This window comes from Chroicocephalus ridibundus, chromosome Z (assembly GCF_963924245.1).
Source record: "Chroicocephalus ridibundus chromosome Z, bChrRid1.1, whole genome shotgun sequence".
NCBI lineage: Eukaryota > Metazoa > Chordata > Aves > Charadriiformes > Laridae > Chroicocephalus > Chroicocephalus ridibundus.
Genome location: NC_086316.1, coordinates 60,624,763 through 60,636,665, shown reverse-complemented (window position 1 = coordinate 60,636,665; position 11,903 = coordinate 60,624,763). Strand labels below are relative to the sequence as shown.

Here is an 11,903-nt window from a genome sequence, read left to right as displayed (position 1 = left end):
GCAGAATGATGACTGCACTAAGTTGTACTTACAAGTAAAACTTTATTTTCTTAACAGGATTTTATGATTGCTATAGCATAGAATTTACTATTAGAACAGCACAGGATTTCTACAAGCAGAACCAGCGTAGTGCAATTTGTAAGTAGCATAATACGGAATGTTATAACACAACACAACTTATGGTTTCTAATCACCTGGACCCTCTACAGATTGTGTCAGATCTTAGTACATGGTTTGCTGCATCAATGTAACAATCATAATTGAGACTCAAAAATCATGTAAAAGAACACAAGTCTCTCCCTCAGTCCTCAGAGGTAGCAGATGATGGTGGAGGCATCCCTGGGGGTCATGTTCTCACTGTCCAACAGCACTTCTGATTCAGGTTCCCCCTTAGGACTTGTAACTGCTTGGTTTTACAGACAGTTTTAGAGACAGCCCTGGAGCTGTTATGCTTTTACCTGTTCTGTGGCGGGGTCACCAACACCACCAGGTTTGCTGGTGCCTGGGGCCTTCAAGGCCAGCAATGAAGGGAGCGACTGGCCTGGCACCCAGGAACCTTCCAGTCAGGAAGGCCTGATAATTCCCCCTGATAATGAGGGGAAAGGAAACGAATATGTGACACGGTCTGTCCCAGGGAATGGCTGCTTGCCTTATAAAACGGTGTTAAGTTTTGCTACCCATATTACCGGCGTGGGGAGCAGGGGGTACCGGTCACACCTCACACCCTGGCACCACCACGGCACCAGTCACTCTATCTCAGAATAACTCCCAGCACTGCGCCTCAGGGTGCAATTCGCACTTTTTTTGCCTGCGCGCTTACGAACAAACACTGGCCGACCCGCAGGGTACCGCCGCCCGGCCCAGGCCTCCGCGGGCCCGGCCCAGCCCGCCACGGGCGGCGGGGGCGGGGGGCGGTGCCAGCCGAGAGCCCGGACGCCTCCACTGGGCGGGAGGGGGGGGGGAGGGGGCGGAGCCCCGCCCCCGCCCTCGGTGGTGCCGCCCAGGCTGGCGGCTTGGCGCATGCGCGGGGGTCGGGCTGCGCCGCCGCCGCGCTGCGCCCTCCCCGCCGCACCTGCGCCGCTCCGCCGCCAGCCCCGCCATGGCCGACCCGCGCCTGAGGCAGATCAAGATTAAGACCGGCGTCGTGAGGCGGTGAGTGCGCCCGAGGCGGGGCGGGCGCCGTGGCCCCCGCGGCCCCCACCCCGCCCCCCGGGGAGCCGTTGGGGAAGGCGGCGGGCGGTCCCGAGGGGGCGAGCGGAGGGCAGGCTGGGCCCTTCGGGCAGCCCGCGCCGCCCCGACCAGGGAGGGGACCCTGCCGCGGCCGCCGGGCGTTCCCACGGGCCGGGCCGCGCCGGGCCGGGCCGGGCCGGTGGAGGAGCTGCCGCCGCCGGCGGGGCCTTCGTGCGTGGCTGGCCGTGGCTGCTGCGGGGCCGGGAAGGGCTGGGTGGGGTTGCCGGGGTGTGCCGGAGGGCGGCCCTGGCACAAGTTCTGCCATGGCTGCCGGCTTCTTCCCCGCTCGCACCGCCGTCAGGAGCAGGCCTGTCTTTCCCGAAACGGTAGTTGAACGGGAGTTTGTGTTCTGTTTCCGTAGCGATTTTGAGGGCCGAGGGGCGGCACGCTGCCCCGTCAATGTACAGGGCGGTCTCGCCGGATACCTTGCCGAGGCATGAAGTCTTACCTACTTTATCAAAACAACTGTTAAATGGGTTGTTTCTGATTCCAGAGTTCACATCGCAAAAACGATGGTAAATTCATCACCTGAGTCTCGATTTTGCCTTGTGTTAACACAGCCTTAATTTTTAGGAAAAGTTGCAGTTTATCTGTCAGAGTTCCTCTTATTATGACTGTAAATGCAAGACTTTGGTGCTAAATATTTGGTCACAGTGGGGTTTATTAAGGCCACACCCTACAAAGACTGCAGTGGCTCATGCAGAGACAGGAATTAGTATGTGCGCCAGATCAAGATGTTAAATAGTCCGGTTTCATACAATCAACCTTGTATTATGACTTACGTAATTTTAGTTTGTAAAAGACTTAACAGTAAGGTGGGCACACTTTCTAATACCTGATTAGCTTCGTAAAATTGGACTTGAAGTCTAGAAAAGTAAAATGGATACACGTTTATCACTCTGTTTATACTAGATAAAGGTACTTTTGAGTTCCTAAGCTCCAAATGGGGAGCAGTTCTGAAGTACTGCTGCAAACAAGAAATGGATTATAGGATTGTAAGGCCCTGTTTCCTGTCACTAAGCAAGGCATGCAAATCATGAACTTGTGTGTTATTTTTAAGCTAGAAAGCTTTAGTGCAGTCTTATTGAGTGGCTTGGTGACTGCCTATTGCTTTGGGTCCCTTTCATGGCCTGTGTTACAGTCACTGGCTTTGCTGGACAGGAATGTTTTAAATGTCCTTTGCATTTTTTAATGGGTGGCGTTTTGTGCTGGTTTTTACAGACAAAGTATTCTGAGGTATGAGGAAACAAGAATTACTTAGGTTAACGTTTTGTCAGCCTGTGTATTACTTTGTTAGCTAAAAGTGTAATTTATTTGTCTAGTGATTTTTGAGAAAGCTGTTGTATCTAATAAGACACAATGTTACTTTTCTAGAATTTGTAATTTGTGGAAGTTTCACTACTGGGTTATTGCTGCTGTTTCATATTTTTACTAAGAGTATTGTGAGGTAAATCTGAATAGTATTTCAGGGGACCATTGCTTAATGCTAAATCATCACAAAAGTTACCTGAACAAGCTTTTTCGTCGTGTTCATAGACTGGGAAACAGTGAAGGGACAGTCTGTACTAGGCAATGAACAACTGTGGAGGCCGCAGCAGAGCTGGTGCAGGCCTGTGTGTTCACGTGGTGAATGCTGTACCATGTGGCTACGTCCCCTTGGGCCTGGAAGTGGCCTAACGATGCACGTGGAGCTAGCTCAGTGTCTGTATGCCGCTGACCATAGTGCTCTAACTCTGAGATTAACTTGCATGGTCTTTTTCTTCCTTTCTCTGCTTCTGCAGTTTAAGTGAGTCTGAGAGAGCTAACAACAAGAGATTAAAATGTAGCACTGTTTGTTGTCCTGTGTGAGCCATTTCCTTACTGAGTAGTGTGTGGTTCTTCTCTTTGTTTGATTTGTGGAAATACATGGATGCTGGTTTTGGTTTTGCTCCAAGCATCTAAGTTACTGAGTAGATTGCTGAAATTCCAACTGAATAATAGTTCAGTTACAATGATACTAACACAGTTCAAATTATATACAGTCAAAATTAACATGCACAGCATTTCTAGTGTTTCTACTTTGTTTCCATTAGCAACCTTTCCCTGATGTTACACTCGCCTTTACACTGTCCCTCTGGTTCCTCAGGCCACTGGCTCAATTTGGTAGTGGGGAGGGGACAAATTCAAGGAAGTCATCAGCGTCCCAAATCCTTTGTTGAGAGGAATATGATGTTGATTGTTTTGTACTTTCCAGAGTCTGCATATAGAAATGCATATTAAAAAATCCACATCTTAGTTTTTCTTCATTGTTTTGCACTCCCCATTTTACCGGAATTTACTGCATATGATACGTTTTACATGTGTTGAATAATTTTTCTTTGTTATCCTAAAACTGATTTTAACTGTCTCTCAGGGTTGCATTCCTTTGACCAATATTTGACCAATATTGGTGAGTTGTTTATAGCACCAGGGCATTTCAGCATCTTTCTGTGCCTGTGTTTTCAAGGATTCTGCTATCATTCCTTGCTCCTGCTCTCTTAAGATTTGATCTTTTATGCTACTGTTTTTTATTCTAAGACAGAAATAGCTCATTTTTGTTAATAACAAAAATCAGTACAATGGTGTTATACCACATGATTTTACAAAGCTGAGCAAAAATTAAAGCAGGTAATTGTCATCTAGTCATAATAGTGTTTATAGTTAAACAAGTGGGAAAAAAAGCCTCTAGGCTGGCCAGGACATGTCCAGGCAAAGTCTGACGATTCCTGAGAACTACTTTGTGAGCCTAATACAAATCCTGCGTCCTCTTAAAAACAGTCCTTAATAAATTACAGTGTCTTTCAGGTGTACTTAGAGGTGGGCATTCCTCCGAGCTGAAACAGTTGCCACTTGTGACAGGAGAGGACTTAGTGTTGGTGCATGATGGCTTAAGCTAATCTAAATCTGAGGGGCTGTGTTACAGCCTCCTCCTTTGTGCCCTGCACAAGGATTTAGGCGGCCACTTGTTTGTGTATTTCAGGGAGCTGATCTGCTGAAAAATAACCAGGACTGGAAAAAAAAAAGTTATTTTGAAGGGTGGACCAGCTCACAACACAAGTGTACGCATTTCTGGGCTAGTACAAAGAAAGGGATGAAAACATTCAGGGAAATGATACAAATGCAGTTGTCAGGATTCAGGTTTCCTTTTAGAGAATGTCTGTGTGAATAAGCAAGTAAACTTAGTTTGTGTTTGTTGTGTGGTAACAATATGCACATCTACAGTTACTCTGCAGTAGCTGGCATGCTGTAAGTGAAGGTAACTTAAAAAAAAGAGAGGGAGGGAAAACGAATGTTATCTTACACTCCCTGCAGGGGAGATGATACAGCAGCAGCTCCCACTTCTGTGACAGCTGCACACAGATACAAGAATAGGTATGGCTCTCTCCCGCTCCACCTGTCCTTCTCCAACTAGAAGTCTAGTTATGTACTCTCTACTACAGTGGGCATGCATATGACTTGAGTCAACTTATGAACATTAACATTGTCCTCTTATTTTGGATTAGAACAACTGTATAGGTATTCATTCCTAGTGTGTGAGAAGACTCGGACAGAGGCTTATTAAACATGTCATAAAGTGACTGACTTAACACTTCAATTAATTTTCCTTAGTTTATTCTGCATTTGCAGTTTAGAAAAGTACATTCAATTTAGCCTGTAATACTGATTTTTCAAGCACATTCAATGCTCAGGCTATAACAGTATATAAAAAAAGATAAGGGTCAAGAACCATTAAGATGCATTGAACTTTTTCGACATTTCATTTGTCTTTTTTTAATCATCTGCTGTAGCACATTCTTTTCTCTCATTAGTTACCTAACTCATCACTTTTTTTCAAACTAAGAACAAAACAGCTCTTCTGCTTTGTGATTTTTTTTTTTTTTCCTTAGCTGTATATCATAAATTCTTTGTGTGCCCCTCTCAAGAGACTATATATTGTAGGTTGTGGGTACTTTACTTGCCTTCATGTTTCTTACATTGCTATGTATGAGTGTATGAAATTTAAACCAGGAATGGGGAGAACCTTTTGCTTTCTTGAACCAATCTGATAGCCAGGCTCTTGGTGATTGCATATTTTCATTAATTTGTCATTCAAAAAAAAAAAGTATATTTGATGAGCATGAATAATCTTTGCTGTATTTGTGGCTTATGTTCTAACAAGCAATACGTCTGGTTTAATCACTTCAAAATAGTCTTACTCTCAGTAAATCCAAACTCAGACAACCTGCTGGATAGTGAGGGAATTTATTAGAAAAAAACCCAAACTTTAACAAATATCTTATTCTCATTTCAGATGGTAATGATTTTAAAAACTACCGCAAACAAAGTAAGTTGGGTCATGTGAAAATAGCACTGACATTTGCCCATAGTTTCCATTTGATTAAGTGGAAGTGACACCAGTAGATTAGAATGAGACTAAGACAATTCACATTGCAATTGTGTTAGTTTAACTTTAACAATCTTTTAACACTCTTGTTTAAATGTGGCTGACATACCATAATTACAAATCTACAAGCCTTGATTATAGAATTTTACATCATGAACCTATGGGGAAAGTGTATTGATTTTTGTGAAGCAGCTCTTTTTAAAAAACACCTTTGTAAAACTATGGAATCTTCCTAGGATTGTTCTTTTGCCTGTTGCACTAGTGTTGATACTGTTTTTTCTCTTCGTAAAATATCATCATATTGCCAGGCAATTTACACTGTGGGTTGGGGGTTTATTAGTTATTATTTTTTTTCCCCAAGCACAGAAAGTTCTGCAAGGTACACAAAACTGTTGGTCTATCTTAAAATATAAATTTAAACAATTATTTTAAATTAAGTGAGTGTAATGATAGGACGCGGGGTAACGGCCTCAAACTGAAAGACAGTAGATTTAGATTGGATATCAGGAAGAAATTCTTTACAGTAAGGGTGGTGAGGCACTGGAACAGGTTGCCAAGGAAAGCTGTGGATGCCCCACCCCTGGAAGTGTTCAAGGCCAGGCTGGATGGGGCTTTGAGCAGCCTGGTCTAGGGGGAGGTGTCCCTGCCCAGGGCAGGGGGTTGGAACTAGATGATCTTTAAGGTCCCTTCCAACCCGAACCATTCTGTGATTCTGTGCGATTCTGTGAGTTGTTTTACCGGTGAGTTCAGGACACGTTTTGTACAAGTGAAGTACGAAGTATTGCAGAGAATGCAGACATCCCTTTTGCTGTGTGGTGACTCTGTTGCTAATTCAAGCACAAAAGTAGTTCATTTTCTTTGTTGTACAAGAAATCTGCTGTTCCTGGTGTAAATCACAATTTTTCTCAATCTTCTGTCCACCATATGAATTATGGTTGCTTTCTTGCTTGTTTCCTATTAGCCATAGGCACTAACTCTGATTCTTAGCATTAATCTATTGATAAGAAACTCAATCTCCTTTCTTTATTCTCATTTTAATTATACGACTGTATACAACAACTGCTTGTTAGCTTAATTAATGGGAACAGCTGGGATATCTTATATTATAGAGGTATTGAGGAATGATCTGCAGAGCTGCTCAGCTATACTGAGTCAGCATGATAAAGCGATTTAATGTGTATACACTGCACACCCAAGAGCTCAGGGATTCAGGAGGGTGAATATAGTGTATGCACTGTTGGATACAAGCCGACCTCATCCAAATTAAATAACCCTTCTCAGACGACAGTAACCGTGTGCATCTGTTGACTAGGGTTGTCACCAGGTTGGTCCTGGAGTCTTAAACTTGGGTCCAGTGCTAGCCAAATGTGGTAGTTGTGGTCCAGAGCTGCTTAGATACGTCTTGAGTACCTTCTGTACTGCTCCTGGCACCAAGATCAGATACAGAAAGTCCTAAGTTGGCCCTGCGTTTGAAGGCTGCTTTGGTCTTTTAAATTTACTTGGTCTCTGTCCCACATAAAAACTGCTTTATGTGAACTGGCTGAGAAAAGAGTGCACCTGCATTTACATAGAGCTGTTTGAGTTAACATCTGTAGCATACATAGTCACCAACCCAGATAATTAGTTGAAGGGTAATTGCAAGTTGACTCTAGTCTCCAGAAACAAAACTACTTGTTTGAAGGGGTTCCTATTTCCCTGTGTTTTTCAATGCATGCTTTCTTTTAATCTTCAGGAATACCAAATAGTACTAATTTATATCTTAAAAAGCTGTGAGAAGACCATAGTGGCTGCTGTGAAAATTGCATAGTGTGTTGTTTTTTGGGACTTTTCAATGGTTTTGATTTCATTTACCTTTTGAGCAGACCTAAACAGAGATACTTTTTAGAAGTATCTCACAAATTTGAATTAGTAGTGGTCAAATCTTTTAACAGATTGCCTCCTTTGCATTCCTTCCTCCATCCCATTACCTCTTAAAAAAAAAAAAAAGCCTCTAGTGAAATGCATGATTCTGGCATCTCATTGTTTTTGTGTTTACAACTGTCTTCTGTCCCCTGAGGCAAAACTGTCTTGTGCATGTCCATAGTAATCTATTGATGTCATCATTTTAATTGGCAAAACTGTTGCACACCAGGTTTATCACCATAGGTGTTGGTAGTGATGCTGTATTAAGGAGGAAGGATTTTTTTTTTTTTATTTGGGCAAGAGTATATGCAAAACTGTGGCTTTGTAACCTTAAATTCTTTAGGCAGTCTTTCAAAACTTTGGATGCTTGGCAACCCTAATTTGGTGCCATTATGCATACATGTAGTACTGTTGTCTTGTTTTTGATTGTACATACTTTTTTCATGGCATTCCCACTCATGGCTTGGAGCCATATATTCGCCTGTGTGGATAAAACAGTTAAAAATAATAATTTTATATGCTGAATTAGAATGTGGATCTATGGAAAAACTAAAAAATTCATGGCAGTGCACTGTATACAGAAAATGAGTTGCAACTGCATTAACAACAATAATTCATCCTGGCTTGACTTTGAGTTAAGTATTATTAAATTATATGTATCATATTGCCACTCCAGAGCCTCTTCAGGATGGGCTGATAAACTTTTCACTTCTCTCCAGCTCTTGTCTTCAGCACATCAGAAATGCTCTTTCAGTTCTCATGATGGAGTCACCCTGTTCTTCTTTGCGCTCAGCCATCCAAGTTGCTTCTTACAGTACCTCAGCAAAATCTTCATCCCCAGCCAGCATCTTCTGTCTTTTGAGTAGTCCATAACTTAAGAGCTTTCATCCTGGTTGCATCTGCTGGATTCTTCCATTCCTCTGCCCCCGCTCCAAACCCCCACTGGCTGTTGGCATTCAGGGATGCCCTAGCCAAGCTGACTTTCTCAGTCGAGCAAAAGGGGAACTTCAGTTGTTGCTATGGTAAGGATTTAAAAAAATCTGTAGGAATGTATTGCAAGAGCTGGGAAATAACTTTGTTGAGAGGCAAGGACAGAATTTGAAGCCCTGGATATTCAGAGAAATCTCTAGTAACAGAGATCCTATAAAAATGTTAAAACCAAGTAATTTTTAACTTGAAATAATTTTCTGACTTCAAAAAAATGCGGTAACTGATTTTCATGGTCTTCGCAGTAGTTAATCCCTGACAAAAGCCAAGTTTGCGAAGTTAATCTGAAATGTGATAACTCAGTACTGTAAGCTGTAGATGCAGGAGGGACTAAAAATGATGTGTATACTTGTGTGTGGTTACTTCTGGACTCTAAAAAGTTAAACTTTATCTTTTATGATGATTTTATCACTGTCAAGAAAATGAATGCATGAACTTGAGTCCAAATCAGAAAGTAGTCATTCATGGCTAAGAAAACATGGCAGATTGTGATAACTATGTCAAGTATTGTAGTTCTTTCCTCCTTCCTTTATCTTCCTTCCTTGACTTTTCCTTATAGGCCCCAGTCTGTAATGCCTGTGTGCTTATGTAGCATTCGTGAACCCAAGAATGTGCATAAGTAGTTTGCAGATTTGGGACTTGATATTTTAAGCTCTGCAGGTAATGATTAGCACAGTGCCAATGTTACTGCATTCAGCTGTTGTTGAATTACTTGTGTCATAATTGTGCACAGTGTTAATACATGGAATTTGCTATACTATAAAAAAAAAAAAAAGCTGTACCCTGTACAGTAACACTGTTATGGATTTTTAGGTTTGAAGTAAGTCAGCATAGATATTTCATTATCTAGTCAATACATGCTGTCAGCTTTGGGCTTTCTGTGTGCTTAGGCTGGATCCATGGCATATTAGCATATACCATGGTTAATAGTAACATTAGTTTTGAAGAGATGCATGTCCTTTCAATAGTGAGGCTATTCAATAGCAAAATTGAGAAATTCCCTCTTGTCGTCTTCAGAGCTCCACTGAGCTTGCTCAGTACAGCCAGGGAAGTGTTTCTTGTGTTGATTTTTCTAATGCTGGAGAGCAGTCGTTATTTGGTGGCTTAAGCACATAGGTGTCATTCTAGCTCATGTAGAACCTGATTTGTTGGTAATTGCTGGAGGTTGGGGGAAGCATATCAAGAAGAGTGTGCTTGCTCTGTCCTTGTACCATTTTCCCATTTTTATTCTAGGCATCCAATAATAGTTCCTGCTTGTGATTGTGGCTCAGGAAGGTGGAGTTTTTGTCTACCTAGTACAGAGGATCATAAGTTTTCCATAATGAATGAATTCAATAATGAAATTATGTCATGCATACTTTTTTTATCTGTCAGCCTTCAGATAAACTGTGTGCTCTTCCTATGGTCAGAGGTAAATCTGCTTACTACTGCTAATGATGCAACTACAGGAGATGATGCTGACATTGATGTATCAGGACTAGGATAGGAATATATACCTTTGGGGAGTGAAAAAGGAGGGGGATTTGGGGCTCTTTCAGCAGCAGACAGAAGTTTGAACAGTCTAAACCACTTGCAACTCTGCACCCTAAACAGACTAGGATTGAAGTCCCTTGAGAAGTCAGTGTCATCCTAAATTCAGAGGTCTCATTTCCTTCTCCCCCTCTCCGGTTCTCTGGTCTCTGATGCTAGTCAGCTTTTGCTGAGCTTGCTCAATTTGCTTAACCCAGGAGAACAACTGTCAGCTTTTTTCTTTTTCTTACTGTGTTAATTTCCTGCTGTTTTGGTGAACTGAATTGGCTCATGGAGAGATCATTTGAGCATTAGTGCTGGCAGAGATGTATGCTGGGGTGGTCGGGGGGAGCAGACCTGTGTTAGCAGTGGTCAGCTTTTTGACTTTCTTGAACCATCTTGTGTTACTCTTCAGCTTGTGGACCTGAAGTGGGGGGCAGAGAAAGTGAGTAGAAGAAAATAGATGAGTAAGTAAGTCATAACGGTAAGGAAAAGGTAGTTAAGGAACTACTCTTTTTTTTTTTTTTTTTTTTCTTCTAGCTCAAGATTCTGTCAAGCCCTTTGAGCTCTTCTGGGTTTAGTCTGCAGCTTTGAAGTAATAAAACTGTGTTTTTTACACAGAACACGCAAATTGTGGAATTGATTGTTAAGTGATGTGAAAGTCAAACGTGTAAAGGATTTTAAAAGGGCAGCAGCCACAGCCAGGAGTTGACCTGTCGTCTATTGAACATTGATGGTTTAGTTTTGTTCTTCGGTGTTAAAAAGTCCTTAAGTTGATTTCTAGAGGCAGGCATACCACAGGAAATGTCACTTTAGACTTGATTTGTTTCTTTATACTCTCTCCCTAGTAGTGAACTACTGGCTGGCACTGGAGACAAGATCCAGAACAATTGGATCTTATGTTTCTTCTTTTTCATTTCAAAAGACTGGCAGAAACTAGTAAAATAGTATTTTGAGGGTGGGGTGGGGTATTTTTTCTGTTTCTGGGGGTGTTGGCTTCTGCTTCAGGGTCCATGAAAAAATAACAAAGGAAAAAAAGCTATTTATCAGATTTAAGCCAGGTATTTAGGAGTCTTCACTTCCATTGAAGATTTATGTGGAGTTCTGAAGGCTGAAAAGAGCTATTATAAATAGACTTGAAATATCAAAATGAGCTAATATTAGTTGTATGCAGCTGTTTGTCAGTTTTTACTTATTTAACTTTTGGTGTCCAAGGAGAGGAAGGACTTGAGAATTTTTGGTCAGTATATTATCTTAAAAGGGGTAAAACAAAAGGAAAAAATTTCAGTCACTAGTTGGTACTTTAATTATGTACCCGGTTCCTCTAACCAAAAGCTCTCACATACTTCCTGATAGTCCATGGAACTATAATACTTGCTAGAAAGCAGAATGGGATGTGGAGACTATAACAAAATATATTAAAAAAAAAAAAAAAAAAGAAACTTTCGTACAGATTTTGCATTTTTTTAACATCTGACCCAACTGCAAAATGTATTATCCCATTAATTTAGATTGTCATTAACTCTTTGTTTGAACTTTTAAGTAGTTTAATCTTTATTGCAATTTTGTTAATTTTTTTTTTAAATTACTATCTTAAAACTTGAGACCTTATCTTGAAATTTCAGGAAAGAGACTGAAGTGTGAAGAAAAACTTCATGGCCAAAGGGCACACTGAATGCATGTAGAAAATAGAAAGAACAGATCCATGTTGACATTAAATGTTTGGATCTTTTGTAGACTTCTTGAGCAAAACTGGACTTGAGAAGGTTTCTCTATCTGCTTCTCAAAGACTTTTCTGAATCTGGTAGGTGGTGTAAGAACTACCTGTATTGCTTTCAGAACAGAACAACCTTACATTTTATCTTATAAAACT

At 41.5% G+C, this 11,903-nt stretch overlaps 1 protein-coding gene across 2 annotated transcripts in view; it reads left to right on the top strand.

The window, feature by feature from the left end:
- Window positions 1-993: 993 nt before the first annotated feature.
- TBCA (tubulin folding cofactor A) overlaps window positions 994-11,903 on the top strand; it is a 32,332-nt gene continuing 21,422 nt past the window's right edge. Inside the window, exon 1 of one of the 2 annotated variants that reach the window (XM_063321007.1) lies at window positions 994-1,152. In XM_063321007.1, coding sequence (XP_063177077.1) covers window positions 1,100-1,152 — 53 coding nt within the window. In that variant the 5' untranslated portion in view covers window positions 994-1,099. Of the gene's footprint in view, window positions 1,153-1,451; window positions 1,557-11,903 lie in introns of those variants that run through there. The other variant, XM_063321008.1, reaches the window with a different exon arrangement.